Source organism: Myxocyprinus asiaticus, chromosome 18 (assembly GCF_019703515.2).
Source record: "Myxocyprinus asiaticus isolate MX2 ecotype Aquarium Trade chromosome 18, UBuf_Myxa_2, whole genome shotgun sequence".
In the NCBI taxonomy this organism is placed as follows: domain Eukaryota; kingdom Metazoa; phylum Chordata; class Actinopteri; order Cypriniformes; family Catostomidae; genus Myxocyprinus; species Myxocyprinus asiaticus.
The window spans coordinates 32,685,616-32,712,236 of NC_059361.1; the positions used below are offsets into that span (position 1 = coordinate 32,685,616).

Genomic DNA, 26,621 nt, shown 5'->3' on the forward strand with positions numbered 1-26,621 from the left:
ACCTACAGCCTCGAATGACGTCAATGCAAATGAGCTGTGAAGAGCGAATGAGCGGCGGCTTGCGCGCTGAGGGGAGGGGCTCACGAGTGGAGGGAAGTTTAAAAGCGCGATGCGTGGATGTTTTTGCAGGTTGCAGAGGTGAAGCGCGCCCTGTGGTGTGTGTGAACTATTTTCATGTTGTGTGTCATTTTAATATGAAACCGTTAAAATATTATATTAAGACTGTTTAATAGCTGTATAATATACACACTTGGAACACTGTGGTTTCAGTATATAATCATATTACAGAACAAAACATCTCAGTTAAGTTTGTGTGCGTGTGTGTGTGCACTGAAGTAAACAGTCCCACAGAAAGGTACTGTGGTGGCACTACCATGGTACAATCATATCATCCATGCAAGTTTGATATCAGCATATATGTGGATGCATTTCCTGACTCCAGACAGATAGAAATAATACATACACAGTTTTACTTTGGGGATGTTGGATGTAAACACACACACTAGAGATAGTAAATTCAGCATAAATTTGGAGACACAGATGTCAGAGCCCTTCCTACACAAAACATCCTTGATCAGAGTCAATCATTAACACAAACTCACTTTCTCACTGCAGGAAAACAGCACATGTGAATGTGTGAGAAGTCAGCTCCATTGTAAATCAATTTATTTTGCCTAAATACATAACATTCGTTAAATCAAGGAAAATATAAATACATATAAGGGAAATACTTTTTTAAATTTGAAGGGTTACACATGAGAAAATATAGCTTCAAGACACTGACAAATGCCAACGTCATAGAAATTCGATTCATAGAAATGTTTTCATCATGTGAGTTTTATCCTTCTTTAAGAAAAAAAAACTGCCGTATGACACATGCATTTTAGGAATATTTTGCTAATTTGTGTTCTTTTGATTGTTAATACTTTGTGCAAAATGAAAATAATTCAATCACATTCATTTCCAAGTGTATTTTTAATAGATTTTGTTTGACCTGACTGTGGAGAAAAGGGGATAAAAAAATAAGGAGCAATCTCACGCAACAAGCTAAAAAGGAAGATTCACCTAAAAATGAAAATTTACTCACCCTCATGTCATCCCAGATGTGTATAACTTTATTTCTTCTGCTGAACACAAACGAAGATTTTTAGAAGAATATCTCAGCTCCGTAGGTCATCACAAAGCAGGTGAATGGTGACCGGAACTTTCAAGCTCTAAAAATCACATAAACGCAGCATAAAAGTAATGCATAAGACTCCAGTGGCTAAATCTATATAATCAGAAGCAATATGATAAATGTGGGTGAGAAACAGATCCTTTTTTACTATAAATCTCCACTTTCACATTCTTCTTCTTTTGTTTTTGGTGATTCACATTCTTTGTACATATACCCACCTACTGGGCAGGAAGATTTTATGGTAAAAACTGACTTAAATATTGATCTGTTTCTCACCCACACTTATCATATCACTTCTAAAGATATGGATTTAACCACTGGAGTCTTATGGATTACTTTTATGCTGCCTTTATATGCTTTTTGGACCTTCAAAGTTCTGATCTCCATTCACTTGACTTGTATGGACCTACAGAGTTGAGATTTATTTCTAAAAATCTTCAATTGTATTCTGCAGAAGAAAGAAAGACACACATCTGGGTGAGTAAATGATGAGAGAATTTAAATTTTTGGGTGAACTATCACTTTAACTAGAGAATTACAGCGCAAACACAACATAAAAACCAAGCATAGTGTAGTGTCCTGACTCCTGCTATTGTGAATGACAACAGAGGCAGATGCTATAAAAACACTTTTGTGGAGGGGAAACTGTTGCCAATAAAATGCATATGTATACATTTATATATTTACATTTTCACAATATGCTTATAAAATAACGGTAATATGGCTATAAAAATACCTGAGTTTACGAATCAGAAGTGTTCATACAACACTTGTTACTATACATGAAGGGTAAAAAAAATTATATATAATTTAAAATTCATGATATAATAAGTAATTTTATTACAATGACAAAATAAGCTAAATACAATTTTTTTCTTAATGGTAAAAAGGAGGTAGAAACTCTATTTTCCGTGGTCATGGTGATGGTGGTGGTGGTGGTGGTGGTGGGGGGGGGGTACTGCCTACTTCACTGGAGTCATTACTACAACAGCTGGCCAGAAATGCAGTTGTTATTGAGATCACTGAAGTTTTGATTCATCATATTAATTCGATACATTTGCAAAAGCTTTGACATGCACAGCACTATCAAACCAAAGACCTGCGTTTGTCACTGTTGCTCAAATATATACGCTCAATAAGAACTGCGTCTTTCTGGCAGGCTAGAGGAAGTAAGACTGGAGGGTGCCGCGACGACGGACATCTGTCGTCCAGCAGTGAAATCCTCCTCCCAGGGAGTTAGCGTGACGGATGCTAACTTTAATAGTCTTAATACCTGCAGGAGTGACACAGCAATCAAAAACAAACTGGTTAAATCACAGCAGATAAAACTGGAGCTCTGGATCGTCATATTGAGAGCTACTGTACAAACATGAGTCTTACCAAGATTTTCAAACATTTTCTGGATGGTTGTCTCGTTGGCATCAACCATGACACGTTTTTCGTCCAGCATCAAAACATTCATTGACAGCCATTTGGACGACATCCACAATGGATGATCTGAGAAAATTATATTAATATTTAGGCTAAGTATTATGACCCAAGATCACACATTAAGATCTACATCATTAATCACAGCAGGTGCTCAGAAATGGCAGAGCTATGTCGTTATATCCACATTTGACCTATCACCCTTTATTCTCTGGCCCGCGAAATGCATAGTTATGAATTAATATTTATAATAATTTAACATTTAGTAATATTAGGCACACTTTGAATTTGATGACTAATGCAATCTCATTCTTACTAACAATGTGAAAATTTCTCATGTGTATTTTTGCCTCCCTTTGCATCTATTTTGTTTTGAGTGTGGCCCTCTTATGGCTTCTGAAATTGAGTACTTAACTTACCATCCGGAATAAGAGGAGTTGGAGGGGTCGCCACAGTCCATCCAGCTTTCTTAAACATCTCAATCTGCAGGAGGAATTCATAATACGGTGAAACTTCCTATAGATCAACACTAGGTGACAGCACCTCTCCACATCACTACTGAAAATGTTTATAACTCAAAAGGATGAGTGATTGTCCTAGAAAGCAGAATTACATCACTAACCTGCCGGCAGGGTCGATCTGGGTTGGACAGCACCAGTCCTGGTCCGATGATGTTAAAGGTGGCATCAATGTGCATGGGGTTAGGATCTTTGAAGGAGATGATGTGTATCTTGTATGTGGGGGCCAGATGACGCCTCATCCACTCAATGCCCATGAAGTTTGTAACCTGTCAGTTAAACAGCATCACAGTTTTCAGCCTGATGATGATCAGCTATTTTAGACATGCATTAGAAACCAATGTTTTCCTGCACTCTGTGGTTTGTGAGTCTTACATATTTGATTTGTGTAATCTGACTGACAAAATAATTCTAAAGGTAACACAACTGGTCTTTCACTGTCCTTCCTTACATCTAACAAATCTAATTAAATGATGTAAAAGAGCTGATTCTATGAAGCCAAAGAGTATAATATGATGTAACAGAGCGGCAGTTAACTTAAAGTAGCGACACTACTAACTTGACTACATTTTTCTGTAGTGTGACAGTAGTTCAGATATTTTTACAGTAGTGTAACTTTTCCAATAATGAGCTACATTTTCCAGCAAGTAGCGCTGTAGCGTCACAAAATGCGACATTTGTCACCTTATATTGCGAACACAGCAATATAGAAAAAGAGCAGAGAAAGAAATCAAACACACTCACATAAACTGTCCTCTCGATTTCATATGTAGCGCTGGGAAAACCAAATCATTTAAATGAATCAGTTCTTTCGGACAGTTCATGTAAATGAACCGATAAAAATAAACGATTCCCTTATATTTAGCATTGGGAACTCCGATTCATTTTAGTGGGTCGGTTCTTTAGGACGGTTCATATAAATGAACTAGTTGACATAAGTGACTCACTGATTCACTGGAGCCTCGCACAGCCTTCAGTGGACTTTGTCTTAAATTGAGGTGAAATATTTAGCTAATTGCTGCTGTTTATATTTCGATTCAAATATATGAAATATGTTGTTGTTTTCTAGTTTTATTTGTCTTTATTAAGTATACATTTATTGTGTTCAATTTTATGCTATTTTTATTTGTTTAAAGGGATAGTTCACCCAAAAATGAAAATTCTCTCATCATTTATTCACCCTCATGTCATCCCAGATGTGTATGACTTTCTTTCTTCTGCAGAACACAAACACATTTTTTTAGAAGAATATTTCAGATCTGTAGGTCCCTACAATGCAAGTGAATGGTGACCAGATCTTTGAAGCTCCAAAAATCACATAATGACAGCATAAAAGTAAACCAGAAGACTCCAGTGTCTTCTGAAATGATATGATAGTTGTGGGTGAGAAACAGATCAATATTTAAGTCCTTTTTTACTATAAATCTCCACTTTCATTTTTTAGTAAAATTAAATTATTTATAGTAATAAAAAAAAGGACTTAAATATTGATTTGTTTCTCACATCTCTACTGAAGATATTGATTTAAATCTTATGGATTACTTTTATGTTTCCTTTATTTGATTTTTTTGTAGCTTCAAAGGTCTGGTCACCATTCACTTGCATTGTATGGACCTACAGAGCTGAAATATTCTTCTAAAAAATGTGTTTGTGTTCTGAAGAAGAAAGAAATTCAAACACATCTGAGATGACATGAGGGTGAATAAATGAGTGAATTTTCATTTTTGGGTAAACTATCCCTTTAATACTTTTACTACAAATACCATTGTAAAACTATGGTTACTGTAGTAAAATCATGGCTAATATTTGTAAGGAAATGTCACCCTAATTAAATATATAACTTCTGATTATGGAATAGATTCAATGTAGTTAATTTGTTTAAAAGCATAAATTTTTGTATTTGGGAGTTTCAAACACTTCATTATCATGTTTACAGTTAGTGCAAAATGCAGCAGCTAGGCTCCTGACAGGCACCAGGAAGCACACTAGTATTTCTCCTGTGATGGCTTCTCTACACTGGCTTCCAGTTAAATATAGAGTTCAATTTAAGGTGCTTTTGACTGTTTTAAAGGGTCTGCATGGACTTGCCCCTGATTATATTTCGGAACTTTTACATCAATATCAAACCGCTAGACCACTAAGATCTTCACAGAGCCTGCTTCTGAGTGTCCCCACGTCTCGTTTAAAATCTAAAAGGGATCGTGCCTTCTCTGTTGAGGCCCCTCACCTTTGGAATTGTGTGCCTCTTCACATTACATCCTGTGGTAAAATTAAGCCTTTTAAATCTCAGTTGAAGGCTCATCTTTTCTCTATTGCCTATAACTGTGTCTTGATGCATTGTATTTATTCTTGGGTTTATGTTCTATATTGTCCATGTGTTTTAAATGTGAGTGTATTTTAAATCTTTCTTTTTTTATTAATGTAATGCACTTTGGTCAACATTTGTTGTTTTTAAATGTGCTATAGAAATAAATGTGACTGATTGATTGATACTTTGAGTTATGAGTAGCTTGTAGCTTGGAAAGCTACTTGAAACTGTAGCCTCCCAAGCTACAAGCTACTCATAAATCAAAGTAGTTACTACAGTCAAGCCAAAAACTACACAGCTGATTTATGATGTGCAGGTTAGCGTATAAATAAGGAATGGTCACCTGACTCCTCTGTACAAAAATGTCAGTGCCGGCTCTGATGAAGTCTGCAGCATCAAAACACGGCTCAAACTCTGTGGTGACAAACTTCCCCTGCGCAGCCAGTTTATGTCTGTCCTCCACTGTGCGAATAGGGTAATCCTACACACACACACACACACAAGTTGGTTATAATGTTCAGTTAGCTCATGAATGAGTGAGCATATGATGCATATTTTAAGTGTAATAAACTACACACCACCAGAGGGAGTGCTGGAGATGTTAATAGAGGCCGTTTTCTAACCTCACAATACTTGAGTTCATCTGCACCTGAACGAGTGGTGCTCTCAAGAACACAGTCTTTTTACATGCTTCTGTGAACATAGAAATGCATGACGTTACCTGATCGTACAGCTCGTCGGCCATGGTGGGTTTGGGTGCAGTGGTCCACTTGGCTCCCCGCCTGAAGTACTCCTTAATGAGAGGTCGATAAGCTCGGTACTCGAAGAACCGAGCTCTCCAGGCCATCGGCGCCTCGATAATCTCATTACCCACCACTATCAGGATATCTCTCGGCATGGCTGCGTACATGCCTGTACAAAATAAACAAACAGTGATAAAGAAAATAAACAGGGCAGTGATATCAATGTGATCAATTGCTCTGGACACTCAGATATCAGTGCACTGTCAGCAGATACCTGTGGAGGTAAAATCTGGGGTTTTGTATTCCAATGACCAGTCAATTGGTTCTGGTCGTCTCACCGTAACACCCTCATGACGCAGAATATTGCACATTTCCTCAACTTCAGCAACTGCTTTCTTTACGTGTTCCTTTGGGAATGTCTGTCCCCCGTACTGCTGGTAGAAGGGCCAATATTTCTCATACGTGTTGGCCTGGACACACAGAACAACAGTCTCAGTGCAGCAAAGACACTCAAGGGCAGGTTAAAGGGATAGTTCACCCAAAAATGAAAATTCTTTCATCATTTACTCACCCTCATGCCATCCTAAATGTGTATGACTTTCTTTATTCTGCAGTAAACAAATGAAGATTTTTTTAGAAGAATATCTCAGCTTTGTAGGTCCATATAATGCAAGTGAATAGGTGCCACAAAAAAAAAAAAAAAAAAAAAAAAAAAAAATTATATAAAATATAAATTATCCTCCCTGCTCAGTCAATCTCCACTTTAACTTTCACATTCTTCTTCTTGTGTTTTTGGTGATTCACATTATTTATGCATATCACCCCCTACTGGGCAAGGAGAAGAATTACTAGCAAAAATTTATTTAAATGTTTATCTGTTTCTCATCCACACCTATCATATCACTTCTGAAGATATGGATTTAACCACTGGAGTTTCATGGATTACTTTTACACTGCCTTTATGTGCTTTTTGGAGTGTCAACATTTTGGAACCCATTCACTTGCATTGTATGGACCAACAGAGCTGAAATATTCTCCTAAATTTCTTCAGGAGAAGAAAGAAAGCCACACACATCTGGGATGGCATGAGGGTGAGCAAATAATGAGAGAATATTCATTTTTGGGTGAAATATCCTTTTAACTGCCTACAGTTTTTCATTCTTACATAGGAGCTGGTACCACAGCAGTACCATGCATTACCATGTTTTTTTTTTTTTTTTTTTTTTTTTTGGACATGGTACCATGGAACTACAATGTTTTGGGGACATGTACCATGGTAATACTGGTATTCTTAGAAATACCTTGGAGTGCCATGCAAATACCATAGCATGGTATTACCATCTGATACTGTAACATAATATATTTATAATTTTGTATTGTCATTGTACTGTTGTGGTGTATCTGTTTTCTTTGAGATTTCAAAATGCATAAGAATTACATTGTAGCTAATTTTAAACAGCAATACTGTACTATACTGTACTCTTCAGGAACAGGGACAGGTGAGTTTTGTACCTTGACCTCCACTGTAAACGGGGGGACGCAGGCGTTCTCGGCCCGCCCGACGATCACTTCCTCGAGCAAGTCCCATTCATTGTACGCGCACACGGGACACTCCTCTGGTGCGTGCTCAGTAACGGGCTCGTCCACGATGAGGGGCTGCGCCACGGCGGCGGAGCTCGAGGTGCTGCGGAACGCACGCTGCACCCATCCCGACACCGTGCGACCCACCTGGGCAACACAAGAATCAAACCTCAATACTCTTGAAAGAGAGAAACCACAGCTGGTAAAAAGGTATGCCCGCCTATCCCACTCCCAACCCAATAAGGAAGTCATGGGAATGGGGATATTAAAAGTTCATTTTGTTCGTTTTACATAAGTATACGTCTCAGCAGGGTTTTCAAACTTTTACCAGGCGGAAACTCAGACACTCGCCAACAGAAGTCGCGTTCCCCTGTGGATGTAACTATAGCAACAGGAGATTTGGTTTGGATAATTATTTATTATTTATTTACATTTCATAAATGCATAAATGTGTTTTGTTCTCGAAGTTAAATATCCATTGTTTAATTCTCACTTCGAATGAATGATTTCATGAATGGAATAAAGCAAAAGAGTAGAAAACAGGGAGAGCTCGATAGCGTCTGACACGTCTCCTGTTGCACAATGTGCGCGCGATAACATGCAGTGAAACACGTGGAGCTGCAGGACAGATCTGATCTAATGCATGGAACAGTCATTCTTCATTTACTAATTTAAAGTTGAGCAGAGGGACACTTGAGATGCTGGATCCTCTGATCTTTAGACAGCTGTGCTGTCAATCACTCACAACACATGATCGGTTACTCTGGACCAACTCACCATTTCTAAGAATATTATATAAACATAATAGATCAAAAAAGATATACTGTATATGCTGCTTATCATTTTATTCACCAGTAAGATCTTGGCAATAGAATATAATTAAGGATTAAACACTACAAATAAGTTATACCATTATTTCCATTGATAAGTGAGATACAGAGTGTGGTGTTTATATTTATTGCATGGATCTGTTATTATGGATGTGGTATCTGCTGTTTTTGTAATTACAATATATAAGAATTCCATTACACTCGCGCCTGTGGTAATACAGTTCTCTATAAGCTATATTGACCGATATAAAACGGCAGTATTCACCATAGCGCCGATGAGATGTGCAGCTTCTGCTCCGCGGCTTCCACCTCTGAGGCATCTGACCCGCAGCATGTTGTTCTGGTTCGGGAGTGAAGCTCTGAGACATACAGCAGTTCTGATCCGGGAAAGTATGAAACGCACCGCGGGGACGCGCTTTTATAGTGCGCGCGGCCCCTGCAAGGGTCGCCGAGTGAAATTCCTGAAGCAACGTGACATGTGAGAAACTGCAGCAGGAGAAGATCCTTACAGCAGCACATTCTTATCGCAACAGTGATATCACACTGAATGGATTAAAATGACGCAACGGGAGCGCATGCATCTCCAGACGCGTTCAATGGCGCGCGAAGGATCCTGTCAAGATATTAGCCTTATGTAGGCTATCTACATGCTTAAGTCAAAGTGATTTATGGTCATCTCTCTTCTGTGCGGTGGTAGAAGCCACCAAATACAGTGCAAAACATATAACAGGTCAATTCACAAATAAACAATAACTGCAGAACATTAATACCTTCTGGAGAACTTCTAGTTAGGTTAAAAAAAATCCTATTTTTTTAAAGGTGCTGTAAGCGATTTTTTTATGGAATTGCAGAAAATTTTCCTGAAAGATATTACTGAAATAAGTGGTGTGAAATACTGTATCTCACTGGTCTCTGTGTAAACAATGTAAACAGTAAACAATGTGACACATTCTTTGATCAGCCAATCAGAAGACTTTGATCTGCTTTATGCCTGTGAATAATTTCGCAAGTTCTCATAGTGTAGTAGCTGAAGTGGTTCATTCAGGTTTAAAGATACACACAGTAATTTTTCCTCTTTAAAAAACTCCTAATAACATGAATTGTAATTTTGCATAGGAAATCATGACCATTAAAATGAAGACTCCAGTCATATCAGTAACCTTATAAAAGCTGTTTTATTCTACATGGAGAGGGTCCGCACATGGGGGCTGCCATGTTAGAATCTCATGATCAGCTAAATACTACTCGCATAATCTCAGTAACCGTCCTGTTATTTGACACTTTCACTCAATTATTAAAGTAATCATGGCTGACTGTGAACATTACATTTCTATGTCTTGTGAAACTGAAAACTATTGATTTTAAATAAAGCTACATCCAAGCCACTAGGTGTCAGTCTAGGTCCAAGATGACACAAAGACAAAAGTAACTGAGTGCACCTTTAATGTCATATTCAGATTCATAACAGTTGTCAGCTGAGGGCGATATTTTGGTATTGTTGTGTTTAACAACTGTGAGAAGGGGACGGGCTCAATGCTGTCTTTGAAAAGATTGGGCGTGTCTAATTTAACGGCACAGTCTTGTGGAGGTCCCAGAATGTAAAATCTCTTACAGCTCCTTTAAAGTTCTGTAAGTTCAATTTTGTGAATTCCTCAGAAAACTCCCCTTCTTGACAGAGTGCCTAGAGGTTTTTCCAAATTGTTCTGCGAGTTTATCAATCTGAAGAACCCCAAATGTTGCCTCAAGTATCTTTTATTTTTTAGTGTACGTCACAAAGACCTTCTGCATACCACAAACACTCAATAAGTAGGTCGCCAAAATAAGCCACAGACCTGCTTAGGTGTGATCAGCTTATTATTAATAATAGTATATTAGCAAATATTTCAAGAAAATTAAATAATGCACTTAGTACAACACAGCTGACTGTACAAAATAAACATGTTTTAGGGTGTCAATTTAAATTGGTTAAAACATTAGGTTTATTTCTAACAGGAGTAGTTTCAGTAACCCTGTTTTAGGAAGTTATACACATTTGATTGACCCAGATTCACATTTGATCAAGATTCAGAGATATTTCATGACCTCTCGGAGTGTTTGAGATGTGTGACTATCATTCACAGTAATTCAAGATGTTTTACTGTAAATAGGAAATAACAACCAAGTGTTTGTTAACTCAAGAGATCCAAGTCACCCATTTCCCAAAACCTATTTACGTAAAAACAAAACAGTGAACCAGAACTTTATCAGTACATGGCACCCGGCCTTCTCTCTGCTATCACTGACCTTGAGAAGTTCAAATGTAGTCCATTCTACCACTTTTCCAGAGCGATACTTCAATCGCAGGATTGGTCTACTGGTTTCCTACAGTGCATGCTGGGAATCAGGACTGTAAATATGTCTTTCCAGTATGTTCTGTACATCTGCTATACCACATCCCTGAAAAAATAATACACTGCAGAGAGCTGCATGGGAGTAAGCTATGATAGAATTTGCTGAATTTATCATAGGTTCAAATGAATGAAAGTTGGCCTGTGTTTGTATTGTGAGAGGTCATTGAGTTTGATTTATCAGCTGGAGTAAAACAGCTGCTATCAGGACCCGCTCAAAGCACTGATAGCGACGCTTGAGTTGTCACGACTCCTGATGTAACATTCCTGTGAACCCACTGCAATTCTGGCACTGAACCAGAGCTACTGGACCTAACAGCTTATGTAATATCAGCTAAATAATTAGAGCACATTCACTAAAATATGTTCAAGATTATGTAAAATAAATGTATCAATAATGGTGACCCAGGTATATAAAGTTTCTAAAATGAGTTTTGGGCTCTTCACTAACAAGTTGTCCCGACCAGCATTTCTTCAGCATTAGATTTATGTATTTTGAGTAGGTCAAGCACTGATAAGTTGTGTACATGTGACCCAAGTCTTCCAAGAGACCTTCACAGCTCAAAGGGGGAAAAGGACCAACATTTCCATTTTCTCAAGGAAATACCTGAGCTTACAAAGCAGCAAAAAAATAAAAAGTGTTAGTGTTTTTGGTGAATAAGTTCCAGCAAAGAAGCAAGAGGAATGAGAGACAGATGAAGCAAACAGACCATTATAACATAATGTCTAGGAGGTAGATGTTCTGTCTGTGTTAGCGAATGGGTTATTTTAAAACTTTAAAGGGATAGTTCACCCAAAAAATGAAAATTTGCTCATCATTTACTCACCCTCATGCCATCCCAGATGTGTGTGACTTTGTTCTGCTGAACACAAATGAAGATTTTTAAAAGAATATTTCAGCTCTGTAGGTTCATACAATGCAAGTGAATGGTGACCAGAACTTTGAAGCTCCAAAAAGCACATAAAGGCTCCATAAGACTCCTAAGACAATTCTTAAAATATAAAGTTGCAAAAATGCATAGAACACATAGGGCTCAGTGCAGGGTCAGCCATGATACAGCACCCCTGGAGCAGTTAGGGTCAAGGGCCTTGCCCAAGGGCCCAACAGTGGCATCTTAGCAGTGCTGGGGCTTGAACCTCTGACCTTCTGATTAGTAACCCAGAGCCTTAACTGCTGAGCCACCACTGTCCCATGGGCTAAAATGATCTACAATACAAAAGTTAAGTGTTCTTAAATCTGTTTGTTATGGGTGTGAACCCTGCTTGGGGAAAAAAATCTGGTCATGCCAGAGGTAAAGCTGCAAACTAAGACAAATTTTGCAAGATGGTTAACCACCAGCAAAGCCAAGTTGGTTAACCTGGACATGTTAATGGGGACAATTACCAGCCTGAAATAATAATAAAATGATGATGGAATAAGAGGGATTTTGAGTTGCAAACACTGGTAAACTTTAAGCAACTCTGAACTGAATGAAACTTTAAACCATGTTCATAATCACATCCATGTCGCTCCGCCTTCACGAGAAACAAAAGAGTCTGAAACGAATTCAGTTCTTCAGCTCAAACAGGTCGCTTTTGTTTGTTTGTGTAACTCAAATATGTTCGTTCAGTCGCTTCTCTTGGCTGGATTTATCATCTGTCCGCTGATTCTCAGACTGTTTTTCCCGTATTTGTGGACAGATTTTCACTATCACACGGTTTTGTTGCGTATTTTACTCAAGTTTGCTTCACGCAGAAGAAGGCGACCTCTGTTTCTCGCGCTGGATAGATTTCTCGAGCAGGTCGAAACGCGGCCAAACAAGCCGTTTATTATTTTCGAGAATAAAAGTTACACGTTTAAAGATGTGGACAGAGAGAGCAACAGAATAGCGAACGCGTTACGGACTGCGTCGGTTCTGAGACCCGGAGATACGGCGGTTCTGTTCATGCTGAACGAGCCCGCGTTTATCTTCAGCTGGCTCGCGCTGGCGAAACTCGGCTGCGCGTGCGCGCTCCTCAACAGCAGCATCCGCGCACGGAGTTTGATTACGAGTTTGATCAGATGCTGCAGCGGCGTGAAACTCCTGATCGCGTCTGCAGGTGAGAGGAGCGACCAGCCAGTGCATCTGTATCTAACGGTGGAAACATAAAAGAGGCTAATGCTTTTATGCACTCCTAAAAATGCCACAAATCACATTTAAGGTTTTGGGTTAGCAGTAATCATTATTTTATTAATTTAAAGAAATAGGTCAACCAGAAATTAAAATTGTCATTATTTACTTATACTCATGCCATCCCAAACCTGTATTTGATTGAGTTTTTAAACATAGCATAGCCCATAAAACAAATCAGGCTTAAAAGAGCTAATCAGCAGTGCAGACTCCAGCTCTTCTAACAGGCATTGCTATGCCATGGCAATACCAAACTTATAGTTTAATAATTGCATAGCAATATTACTTTTCTCTGCTCGTACAGCTTCATTATCCTGCAATTTTAGTAAATTAGTGCTACTGCATCTCTTCCTCTTGTTCAGCATTCCAAAGTTCACTGAACGCTGTAAAAAAAGTTCGTAATTTTAACAGTAAAAGACTGTAAAAATGCTACAGTAAAAAACAAACATTAATTGGTTAACGGGTAGTTACCTTAAAATATATGGGAATTTATTTATATATTAAAAAGACAATAAATGTAGTTTTATGGTAAAATTTGGTAGAATATATATATATATATATTTTAATATAAAAATAATGATTTTCTGTATAATTAACAGTAAAAATGTATATTATGTTTAACAAGAAAGTACATGTACTTGTTACGGTAAATTATTGTTAAAATTACGGTAAAAAACAATAATCGGATGTTCCCACAATTCCCTGCATGACCCATCATATTTCATTATATTTTATGGGAATAGTTATGTTGCTTCTTATTTTTTATATCAGTTATGTGCATTGGGGTGTTCTGTTTTATATTTAACGTAGTTAATGTTTACTGCATTATTTAAATTTCACATGTGACACTGAGCACTGTCTGTACATGTTTATTGGTCATTGCTCATGGAAGAGCCACTATTGATGAGCTTCATGTCATCATGTGCCCTTCTGTAATTACTACTGTGATTAACAATACATTATAAAGTGAAAAGCAGATTTTTACAGTTTCAGAAGGTTAATATATCAAGTTTATTATTTAATAATATAAATGACGGTAATGCACCGTAAAATATACAGGCATCAAACTTACATCCCGTAAAACCTGAAACATGGTTACCGTATTTTTAACGGTGAATTTCTGGCATTTTAACATGTTTGTGTATGGTACTATGGTTATAGCGTTTAGACAGTGTAGAAACAGTACCTTGCTGATGATGGCTGTGTCATTTCGTCACCAGTGCAAAAAATAAATGACTTTTTTTTTTTTTTTTTTACATTTTACAACACATTTTAAAACCAACGCTTCACGTTTGGTTATTACACATGCAAGAAAGAATGAATGCCAAACCGGGTGTAATGTGTCAGCAAGCCATTTTTTTATGGCCTTGGGAATGTAGAGAGGTGACAGGAAATGAGAGGGAGAAAACTGGGAATGGGATTAGGACAGGACTTCACAAGCTGGGACTTGAACTCAGGTCACCCCTGATGCATCAGCACCACATGTCATGAGCACAGCCTGCTAGGCTACGGCTCTGACCAGTAAGCCATTTTTGAATCTGAATGCAAACATGAATGTGATTTGAGAGCTGCAAAAGTGTGTTGTAGTGTGTTACTGCTGTTGTGATGTGGTTTAAATTGTGTTGTTTGGGGTTTGCTGTCATCTCAGCGCTGCAGGGTGCTGTAGAAGAGGTGAGTGAAGATCTGCAGAAGGAAGGAGTAAAGATCTTCATCATGGCTGAAGATCTCAAATCATCATGTATGAAGAGTTTGTCCAGAGCAATGCAAGAATCATCAGACACAGCTGTTCCTCAAATGCTCAGAGCAAACGTGTCCTTCACTTCACCTGCAGTCTACATATATACATCTGGAACTACAGGTCACTCACACACACAATATTCCTTTAGAGTGTACGATTACAGAAATATAAGGGTTACACAGAAAGTAATCTCAAATTGTAAAAAAAATAGTTTACTCAAATTAAGCGTAAGTTTTTACCATTCTTACTAGTTTTAATTAAGTTACCTTTACTCTCTTAACCCTAAAGTTGTCATTAATAAAAACATTTAAGTGGTCCTAATTAAACAGTACTTGAAATGGCATATTTTGGAATCATAACTCAAATATATACATTCTTCTAAGTTTGGCTTCAAGTACTACTATCTCAGAATTATCATGTACAAAATTGCAGCTGTGTAGAATACCCATAAGCCCTTGCGCTTGAATAAATTATGAATGTTTGGTCAAAACAAGGGAACTTATGTAGAAAAATAATAATTCATATTTAAAAACGTAAATAGTTTTAATTCTTATGACTGTTGTTGTTGTTTTGTTGTAGCTGGTTGATAGTTGAGATTTTTGTGAAGTAACCATGTGGGTGATTTTGGGTGATTAATGTTACCTCTGGTGAACTTGGAGCTTGTTAAGTTTCAGCCATCCTTCTTTACTCAATTGAACTTTACAAAAGTGCAGATTTATGTGTACTAAGAAGTACTGAGTTTATCTAATGTTCCATATGGTTAACCAAGAGTCCAGTCATAATTCCCCCCTTACTGTTAGACATAACTCCATTTAAATATAAACAATGACACTTTAAATAACAGATGAGTTAAGTTTTCTGTAACTAGTTAACATTACTTAATAAAATTAGTTCTTTTTATCTGAGCCAAATAAGTACATTTACTTAGATATTTCAAGGTAATCGGTTTGCATGCTTTTTCTAAGTAAGATCAACTACTTAGATTTTACAGTGAGTGTGTCAGTCCTGAATGTGTGTTTATAGGGTTTGCACTATATTGATGAAGTTAGCTCTGTCTGTGTGTGTGTGTGTGTGTTTCAGGTCTTCCTAAAGCAGCAGTGATAAATGAAACGCGCCTGCTCGCCGCTCTCGCCGTGTTAGCGTCTAATGGCGTAACAGACCGTGATGTCATTTACGTGACTCTTCCTCTATATCACACAGCGGGCTTCCTCATCGGCTTCTTGGGCTCTGTAGAAACAGGTTCTGTGTCTGTTTGTGTGCTCTAATGTGTGTAAACTTCATGAGCCTCTGATTGTGATTAGGGACTCAGTGTATAATTTTTTCTCTCTCTCCTTATAAAAGACTTCTTTGTGTATGATTGTAAAGCATTGCACAGCACAAATGTTCCTTTTTAACTGGGTTAAAGGTCGAGTCACTCCAGCTTTCTCACACTCTAGCACCCTCACATTAAAAATACACACAAATTTCACAATTTTCATGTTTTATTCTCTTAATATTATCACATAAGTGTGTAGTACATGATCACAATAATCTATTTCTCTCATTTTCAGGTTCAACCATAGTTTTGCGTCGCAAGTTTTCTGCCTCTCAGTTCTGGGACGAGTGTCGATCACATAAAGTGACTGTGATTCAGTATATTGGAGAAGTTCTGCGCTATCTGTGTAACACACCACAGGTACAGAACCGACGGCGCAGTGGTTAGACACTCTACAGGTGGTTAGAAACTCAATTTACAGCATTTGTGGCATGACGTTGATTGCCACAATAATAATTTTGTCTTGTCCCAAAAAACAAAAGCAAACATTGTGGTTACAGTAAGGTGCTTACAATAGAAGTGAATGGGGCCAGTCCATAAACACTAATATTGGATATAACTCTACACAGACAAGTTTAGTAAGCAATTTAATGTCACTAAAATCATGTTAACACGTATTATGTTTACATTTAGTTGTTACACTTTAAATGCTGTGTATTTTATCATTTATGGACTGGCCCCATTCACTTCCATTATAAGTTCCTTACTGTAACTGTTTTGTTTAACAAGCTAGGGACAAGTCAGACATATTTTTTGTGGTAATCAAAATTATGCCACAAATGCTGTTGATTCACCTTAAAGGAACAGTCCTCCCAAAAATGTAAATTATCTCATCATTTACTCACCCTCATGCCAGATGTGTATGGCTTTCTTTCTTCTGCTGAACACAAATGAAGATTTTTAGAAGAATATTTCAGCTCTGTTGGTCCATACAATGCAAGTAAATGGTGACCAGACCTGTGAACAAAAAGCACATCAAGGCAGCATAAACATAATCCATAAATCTCCATTGGTTTAATCCATGTATTCTGAAGTGATCTAATCGGTTTTGGGTGAGAACAGACCAAAATATAACTAATTTTTTACTATAAATTTTGCCATTGTAGTCTTTAGGCATGATCATGATTTCAAGCTCGATTACACTTCCTAGTGCTTGACACATGCACAGTGCACTAGATGCTGCTTGGAAGTGCAATTGAGCTTGAAATCATGAGCGCCAAGCAGACTGCTGAAGTCAAGATTTATAGTGAAAAAGGAGTTATATTTTGATCTGTTTCTCACCCAAAACCAATTGGATCACTTCAGAAGACATTGATTAAACCACTTATGGTTTATTTTTATGCTGCCTTTATGTGCTTTTTGGAGCTTCAAAGTTCTGGTCACCATTCACTTGAATTGTATGGAGCTACAGAGCTGAGATATTCTTCTAAAAATCTTTGTTTGTGTTCAGCAGAAGAAAGAAAGTCATACACATCTGGGATGGCATGAGGGTGAGTAAATGATGACAGAATTTTCATTTTTGAGTAACTATCCCTTTAAGTTATATTGAACCCAAAACATTACTTTAACACACACCAGAATATATTTCATTTCACTGGTGTATGACAGTACAGTATTTAGTGATTAATAGTGGTTAACAGTTCTTTACTGTACTTTAGTTTACAATATATTAGTTTACAGTAAACTACCTTAAATTAGATTACAGTTGTGTTTATGTCAGTGTGAAAGTCAGCTGACTGTGAAACAAATTTAAAGTGATGGCAGCTCAGTGCGGTCAGTGAGGCCATTGGGTGTGTGTGCAAAAGAGTGTTCTCAGTAGTAGGCGTACAGCTGTTACTCTTGTAAACTGATCTCAGCACAGCTGGTTCTTACAAATAGCTTTATTATTTCTACTCTAAACTGTCTGGACTCTCTCAGTGCAGTTACACTCTTCACACAGCTCAAGACATCTTCACACTCATTAATTAATTGACAGTTTTAAATTAAACCACCGATTTGAACTTTTATTAATGGTTGTCATAGTTTGGGTGGTGGAATGTAAACAGTCTTACTTTGGTCACTGAAACTGGATCCTGAAAGAGCACATGAGCTCCAATCTCACAGCGCCATGTGATCATCCTGTCATCCAATGAGAGAGAAGTTTAAGGGCCGGGCCCCGATCTGGGAATAGCTACTGGCCTTTACTTGGAATAATGTATCAGGAGTCAATGAAACAGATATCCTGAATGCATTATGACATATATGGAGTAGATCACGTTTTATGATGTTTGATTTCAGGTTTTGTTGTACACTGAACTGTAAATGCCAGTGCAAAAATGATCTTTAAATTCATCTGATTAGGCTATTAAATGAACATATGGAGAGATTATATTAATCTATAATCTGTTTATTATCTGTGTGATTCTCATAACAGATGAACAACGGCACACAGACTCAGATATTTGTCCTCAAGCTGCCATTTAATTCTGCTTATCCATTTGTTTGTGTTTTTCAGAGAGAGAACGATAAAGTCCACAGTGTGCGTTTGGCTATTGGAAATGGACTTCGGGCAGACGTGTGGAGAGAATTCCTCAATCGGTTTGGCAAAATTGAAGTCAGAGAGTTTTACGCCTCCACAGAGGGAAATGTTGGTTTTGTGAACTATGCTGGAAAGATAGGCGCTATTGGACGTGTCAGCTTTTTGCACAAAGTACAACTATATTTCTGCACACATCTGAAACTCTGAGAGCTTTTCAGTGGAGAATATTAGGTACATTTTCTTGTGTTTGTCTTTGGTAATACAGAAACTGTTCCCGTATGCACTCATTAAATACGATACAGAGCGAGACGAGCCGGTCAGAGACTCCACAGGCCTGTGCATCGAGGTGCCTAAAGGTCAGAGTTCACAAACATAAACATGAAACATCATGAGAGAGGGGGTAAACATGTCTGATCTATTTCTAGAGTTCCCTTTAGCAACTCAACTACAAAAAAGGATTCCTTCAAGTAAGAAATGTATCCCATGAAAGAGTATGAAATTACTGTAAAACTGGCTAAAAACAAACTGCAGTATTTAAAATGCATCCCGAGACCTTTTTTTAAACAGTTTAGGGAGTTCCCATGTATTCTGGAACTACAACTCAAAAAAGTTTACATTTTGAAAAATGTGTGTTTATTTTCAGGGCAGACAGGGCTGCTGGTGTCCAAGATCACAGAAATCGCTCCGTTTGTCGGTTATGCTCAAAATAAGCAGCAAACTGAGAAAAAGAGACTACGCAGTGTGTTTAAGAGTGGCGATGTGTATTTCAACAGTGGAGATTTAATGAAGATTGATAATGAGAATTTTATCTACTTCCAGGATCGAGTCGGAGACACATTCAGGTATTTTCATGTTGGGCTGCTGTCAAATATCGTATTTCAGAAATTTTTAAAAGCTATAACGTGTAATTTCTGTGCCACTAGCGGCACCAAACAGAATTGCAAAAATAACTACATAGAATCCCCTCAGGCTATCCATCTCATGAACAGTTAAATTGCCCCATTGAGCAATAACTATGTGCAATACACAGTTTAGTCAGACAAAGTCAGACAGACAGTCAGACAGATAAAAACTCAACCCACATTAGACCACATCAGAACCCCTAGAGACCACATAAGACCTAATCAGATCCCCAAGAAACCACATCAGAATCCCTAGAGACCACATCAGACCACATTAGACAACATCAGACCCCATTAGACTGATTAGATCCCAAAGAAACCCCATCAGACGACTTCAGACCACATTAGACCTCATCAGACCTCCAAAAAACCACTTCAGACCACATAAGAACAACTGTAGACCACATCAGACCCCATTAGACTAATCAGACCACCAAGAAACCATATCGGACCCCATTTGATCCCAAGAAACCACTTCAGATGACTTCAAACCCCATTAGACCTCATCAGACCTCCAAGAAACCACTTTAGTCCATATCAGAGCCCCTAGAGACCACATTAGACCCCAAAAGACCACATCAGACCCCATTAGACTCTTTAGACCACCGAGAAACCACATCAGAGCCCATTAGACTCTTTAGACCACCGAGAAACCACATCAGAGCCCATTAGATCCTCAAGAAAACACAACAAACTACTTCAAACCCTTTAGACCTCATCAGACCTCCAAGAAACCACTTTAGACAACATCAGAACCCCTAGAGACCACATCAGACCTCAAAAGACCAAATTAGACCCCATAAGACTTTTCAGACCACCAAGAAACCACATTGGAGCCCATTAGATCCCCAAGAAACCACATCAGATGACTTCAAACCCCATTAGACCTCATCAGACCTCCGAGGAACCACTTTAGACCACACCAGACCCCAAAAGACCACATTTGACCCCATTAGACTCTTTATACCACCAAGAAACCACATTAGACCTCATTAGATCCCAAAGAAACCACATCAGGCAACTTCAAACCCCATTAGACCTCATCAGACCTCCAAGAAACCACTTCACACCACATCAGAACCCCTAGGCCCCATTTACACCTTGCATTAACGTGTTTCATATATGGATAGTATTCTTTAGCTGGACTGCATCTCCAATGTGATCGGATAGAGATCCAATCAAATTTACCCACACAAAATGGAAAAATGCTACTTACATATTACATCAGAAACTGCGGTAACTGAAAATTATCTGTCTTTTAGCTAATTTTAAAAAACTGATTGATAATCATTTACACCCTGATGTTGAACACAACATCACCGCGCAGCTGGGTGCAACTACAGTAACGCCTTCCAAATCGGTCAGAAATCTAGGGGTAATCATCGACAACAGACTAAATTTCACAGACCACATCTCAAAGACCGTAAGATCATGTAGATTTACACTCTACAATATCAGGAAGATAAGACACTTCCTCTCTGAACATGCCACACAACTGCTTGTCCAGTCACTTGTCATAACTAGACTAGACTACTGTAACACTCTCATTGCAGGCCTCCCTGCATTTGCAATTAGACCCCTGCAAATGATCCAGAATGCAGCAGCACGTCTGGTCTTTAATGAACCAAAGAGAGCACATGTTACACCACTCCTTGTCTCTCTCCACTGGCTACCGGTTGATGCACGTATCAAATTCAAGGCTCTGATGCTGGCATACAGAACAGTTACTGGGTCTGCTCCAGCATACCTAAAATCATTTATGCAGAGCTACGCGCCCACTAGAAGTCTGCGGTCGGCTAAGGAACGTCACCTTGTTGTATCAACACAAAGAGGCACCAAAACACTTTCCCGGACTTTCAGCTTCATCATACCACGTTGGTGGAACAACCTTCCCAACTCCATCCGTGAAGCTGATTCACTCTCTGTCTTCAAAAAAACGACTAAAAACATCTTTTCCATGAGCACTTAACCAGCCATTAAAAAAAAAAAAAAATTCTGTTGCACTTTATTCTGTTTTGAATACTACTATGATGCTAGTGATACTTTGTAATACTGCACTTTTCATACCACTGTCTCCTAAGATGATTCGCTTATGTTTTCCTCTCTTGTAAGTCGCTTTGGATAAAAGCGTCTGCCAAATGAATAAATGTAAATGTAAAATAATTCAAATGCTTTCCATCACTTTGACAGTCAGGCTTTTCCCGTCATTTAAATTTTTTTTGGCGGTCACCAAAGCTAAATTTCGGGTTGCTGAAGCGAGTGGAGATTTGAGGAGGGAGACGAGATTATTCCAATGGTGTATTCCAATAGAATAATTCATGGGGTATTCTTCATTGTTCGGGTGTCAAGACTGAAAGACGGCAGTGTTCTTTACATTGCAATGGCAGAATTAACAGAAAAATGCAAGAACCCGCAACAACGGATGACTGTAGCATAAGCTATTCACATAATTAATAACTTATGGAGTTGTATCTGGATAACGAATACGCATTTGCATTTACACCTTATTGTGGTCAGAATCCATCCCTGACCACCTCCGAATGTGATTTAGGTGATCCGATCAGGATGCGTCTTGGATGCACTTATACCTGGCATTTAATGTGGTCAAGTGCTATCCGACAGCGATCCGATCCCTGAAAACGCTTGTTAATGGAAGGTGTAAATTGGGCCCTAGAAAAAACATCAGACACCATTAAACCACATCAGACCTCATTAGACCTCATCAGACCACCAATAAAACCACTTTAGATCCCATTAGATCATTTTAGATCCCATTAGTCTCCAAAGAAACCACATCAAACCACTTCAGACCCTCATTAGACCACAGTGGATCACATCAGACCCCATTAGACCTCAATTGAGATTGCAGTTCTGTTTAGAATGTGCCGTTAGAAATGAGACACTTTTGAATGGTTGTCATGTGCAGGTGGAAGGGGGAGAATGTGGCGACCACTGAAGTCTCTGATATCATTAGTATGCTGGACTTTGTCGAGGAAGCAAATGTTTACGGAGTGCAAGTTCCAGGTTTGATGATGTTGAATTTGGTCTGAATATTATGAATATTAGGCTACTTCGAGTGTGGCATTACTGACACCCCCCATGTGTTCTTTTGTGTTTGATAAGGTCACGAGGGACGCATTGGAATGGCTGCAGTGAAAATCAGGGGTGGAATGGAGTTTGACCGCTGCAAAATGTTTAACCATGTCTGTAGTTTCCTGCCTGCTTACGCACATCCTCGATTTATACGAATTCAGGTAAAATTCTACCCATATGACAAGCATTTACACCTGCATGAAGGTGATATAAGGGTGATATTGTTGAATGCTTCTCTGTAGAACTCTATGGAAGTGACCGGGACCTTTAAACAGCTGAAGCTGAAGCTTGTGCAAGATGGATTTGACCCCACGGTGACCTCTGAATCACTGTACTTTCTGTGTGAGCGAGAGAGAATGTTTGTATCATTAACTTCCTCCATCTATGAGCAGATCTTATCTGGCAGCATCAAACTTTGATTTGTTTGTCCAGTTTGGTAAATGCACAGGGGAGGTTAGTATTATTATGATAAAAATATTAAAATCAATACTATGGTGTGTTATTATTAATAATAATATTCTATTCTATTATTATGTAGGTTAATATTATTGATGTACTAAAGAAGAACAGATGGTTAGTGTGACAAGTCAATTTAAATTGCAGATTGTGAAAGACTTAAACCCTGTTACTGCTAGCTACTGATCAAATGTCTATCCATATAGAGCAGCTGTTTTTCTGTTTGAATTGATTAATATTTCTAAATAAACCCGCAGTTTCAGTCAAATAGATCAAAAGTACCTCACATCCATGTTTATCTGCATTTATTGTCATTAGTGTGTTGATGTCTGTGATCAGTATTACAGTTTACCTCCTGAATTCCTGTGAAGCTATTAAATTAGCTTTTTTATATGTATGTGTTTTTACTTTTTGGTTGTCATATTTATCTCAAACTTTTTGCTCTCATGTTTAATAAATTAATAACATTTATTTTGTATGTATACTTATTATATTTTCATTTATTTGAAAACATAGAATAATATAGTATTTTCCAGATGTGTGGCAGGACTGCCGTTTTAGAGTCATAGTGAGGCTGCAAAACCTGAGTAAACTCAAGGGGTCAAGGTTTGGCTGCTTAACATGGTCCAGTTAGCCCCTGCTGGTAGATGCTGTAACTACATCATATGATCCCAAAACACACTTTTATCCAGCGACACTGTCATTCAAAAGTATTGACGAATTATTTTTTTGGAATCAACATAAATCTCAAATATTTCATTATAATACAAAAGATGTACTGTGCATGTGCATGTGCACCAGTGCATGATTTTTTTTTAAGTCTTTAGAAGATCATCCCTCAATATAAATATGCAAGCCATAATAATTAATTATGTTTAAGTGTCATGAAATCCTAGTTACATTACTGAAGACAGCTAATGATTCTTTAGAGAATTTATCCACTGTTTTTGATCCCAAGCAACCACAGTGGTACGTTTACACGACAACGATGTACTAAAAACGGACAAGTTTTTCCTTTGCGTTTTTGAAAATTTTCGCGTACAGACGACAACATTGTCAAAACGATCCCCGTTCACACGGATCCGCGAAAACGACTAAAACACTGTATTATGCATGCCAGGACAGTAGTTGGCGATGTCACTTTGTAAAGAAACACTACGCGCATGCGCACATAAGCATTCTTCCACAGAGCGGTCAATACAAACAATGAAGATGGCGATCGCTGGTCGTAGTAGTAATGCAGTAAATCTACACTTTGCTGGAGAAGCGTCAATAAACTCAGTCCTGTAGTCCGCCATTGTAATGTTGTGTGTCTCGCTTGTTGTTCTGAAGTACTCGCGCGCATGCCAATAGACTGAACACGTAATACGTGTGCGCATGACGTCATCGTTTTTGTATGTTTACACGGAGACGATAACGGCATCATTTCCAAAATCTTGCACTTTGAAACCCGTTTTCAAAAGTTTGCGTTTTCAGGCCCCAAAACGCCGTTATCATGTAAACGAACAGCCAAAACGCATAATAAGTTTTCCATCTTTAGTTGAAAACGTTGTCGTGTAAACGGCCCCTCAGTGTCAGACTGCATATTGCACACAAAAATGGAAAGAGTTTATAAAGCTCAAATCTGACTGCTTGCGTCCAGGGGTCAAGGTGCAAAGGTTATCATTCTATTGGGAAACAAAGTTGTTTACAGAGTACCAGACCTAATAGCTGGATTTGGATGAATTTATCAAGTACACATGAATATAGCTGTGGATATGTTGATCAGGAGAGGCAGTCATTGCCTGTGTAATGTCATGTAAAAATGATTATTACTAGAACAGTCAACAACACTAGTGGTGTACTTTTTAATATTAAATTATATATATACTGTGCTGTTTGCCTTTTCCCCAAAAAAGTATTTAAAAATATATTATTTTAAACAAGCCCATAAGCTGAACCCACTAAACGTGCATTTTACTTAGACCAAACTGATCTCCTTTACAAGGAAATAAGGCATAAAATGAAATGTTGTATAAATGCTTACTTGTGAGTTTTGCTGTTTTGAAGTTCACAACGCTATCTCGCAAACGCTGTAGTAATTCCAATGGCGTGTGCACAAACAGAATTTTAAATTCTTTTGATTCTGAGATAACCTTGGAGTTTAGGTATTTACAGACTACAGGCAAGGCTCCGGGGCCAGACGGCTTTGCCGCTGAATATTTTAGATTTGATGCTACAGAACTGACTCCACTTTTGTTAGAAGTTTATACGGAATCTTTAATTCTGATTCTTAAAAAGGACAAAGATCCAAGCGAGAGTAAGAGTTATTGTCCAATTTCCCTGATCCAGCTAATTTTGGCTAAACAATTAAGTAAGGTTATGACATCATTTATACATATAGATCAGGTGGGGTTTATTCGGGGCCGTAGCTCTTCTGATAACATCAGGTATTTCATCAATATCATGTGGTCAGTGGTGAATCATCAGACTCCGGTTGCTGCAATCTCACTTGACGCTGAAAAGGTGTTTGATATGGTAGAATGGGATTATCTTTTTAAGATTTTGGAAATGTATGGGTTTGGGAATATTTTATTGGATGGATTAAGTTACTTTATAGACACCCTGCAGCAGCAGTACAAACGAATGGTTTAATTTCAGATTATTTTACTCTGGATAGAGGCACCCGGCAGGGTTGCCCTCTTTCCCCATTATTGTTCTGTCTTGCCCTGGAACCATTAGCAGCTGCAATAAGAAAGGAGGATGATTTTCCAGGGGTGGTGGCGGGAGGTGTGTAGCATAAACTTCTGCTTCACGCAGATTATATTTTATTACTCGTCTCTGACCCCACTAGATCTATGCCTTGCCTCCACAAAATTATCAATTCCTTTTTTAAATTCTTGGGATACAGAGTCAATTGGTCTAAATCCGAAGTTTTGGCTCTAACAGTGTACTTGCCCGGTAATGGCTTTTCAGCCGGGCACCTGTCAATGGCCCAAACAGGGCATTAAATATTTGGGTATTTTATTCCCAGCAAATTGATCTGATTTAGTTAGAGTTAATTTTGACCCTTTAATAAAAAGGTTTGAGCGATGTGGGCAGGTGGGCATCATTACATTTATCTATGATTGGGAAGGTTAATGTTATTAAAATGAATTGTATTCTAAAATTCAACTACCTTCTACAATCTCTCCCTATAGATGTACCCCTCTCTTATTTCAAGCAATTTGATAGCATAGTGAAGTCCTTCAATTGCAATGTTAAACATCCCAGTTACATTTCAATAAGTTACACAGGCCGACTGACAAAGGTGGGCTAGGCCTACCCAAGCTTATTGGTCGCTTCCACCTGAGAGAGCCCCTCCCTGGTTTTGTACTGAACAGGAAGTTCTTGGCAATATTTCGCCATTGCAAAGCCTTTCTATCAAACTAATTGGAGAGGTTAAGTAGCACCCCGTTATCTCGCATTTGCACTCGGTATGTACAAAAGTGTCCAGTG

The 26,621-nt window shown here is 38.3% G+C and overlaps 2 protein-coding genes across 2 annotated transcripts; one reads left to right on the top strand and one right to left on the bottom strand.

Moving 5' to 3' along the window:
- Window positions 1-1,534: 1,534 nt before the first annotated feature.
- Window positions 1,535-9,014, bottom strand: gatm (glycine amidinotransferase (L-arginine:glycine amidinotransferase)). The gene is made up of 9 exons (XM_051724896.1): window positions 8,851-9,014; window positions 7,687-7,902; window positions 6,449-6,644; window positions 6,153-6,343; window positions 5,775-5,912; window positions 3,228-3,392; window positions 3,025-3,088; window positions 2,558-2,674; window positions 1,535-2,450 (listed from the first exon to the last, which is right to left on the bottom strand). The coding sequence occupies exons 1-9, from the start codon at window positions 8,917-8,919 to the stop codon at window positions 2,338-2,340; spliced, it is 1,269 nt and encodes a 422-aa protein (XP_051580856.1). The 5' UTR covers window positions 8,920-9,014; the 3' UTR covers window positions 1,535-2,337.
- Window positions 9,015-12,525: 3,511 nt separating this feature from the next.
- On the top strand, window positions 12,526-23,587 carry zgc:158482 (uncharacterized protein LOC100009650 homolog). Its single transcript, XM_051724895.1, has 10 exons — window positions 12,526-13,051; window positions 14,771-14,980; window positions 15,941-16,099; window positions 16,411-16,535; window positions 18,670-18,864; window positions 18,959-19,049; window positions 19,337-19,535; window positions 22,522-22,619; window positions 22,719-22,849; window positions 22,931-23,587. Exons 1-10 carry the CDS (start codon window positions 12,571-12,573, stop codon window positions 23,105-23,107), a joined length of 1,866 nt encoding a protein of 621 aa, XP_051580855.1. The 5' UTR covers window positions 12,526-12,570; the 3' UTR covers window positions 23,108-23,587.
- The last annotated feature ends 3,034 nt before the right edge of the window (window positions 23,588-26,621 follow it).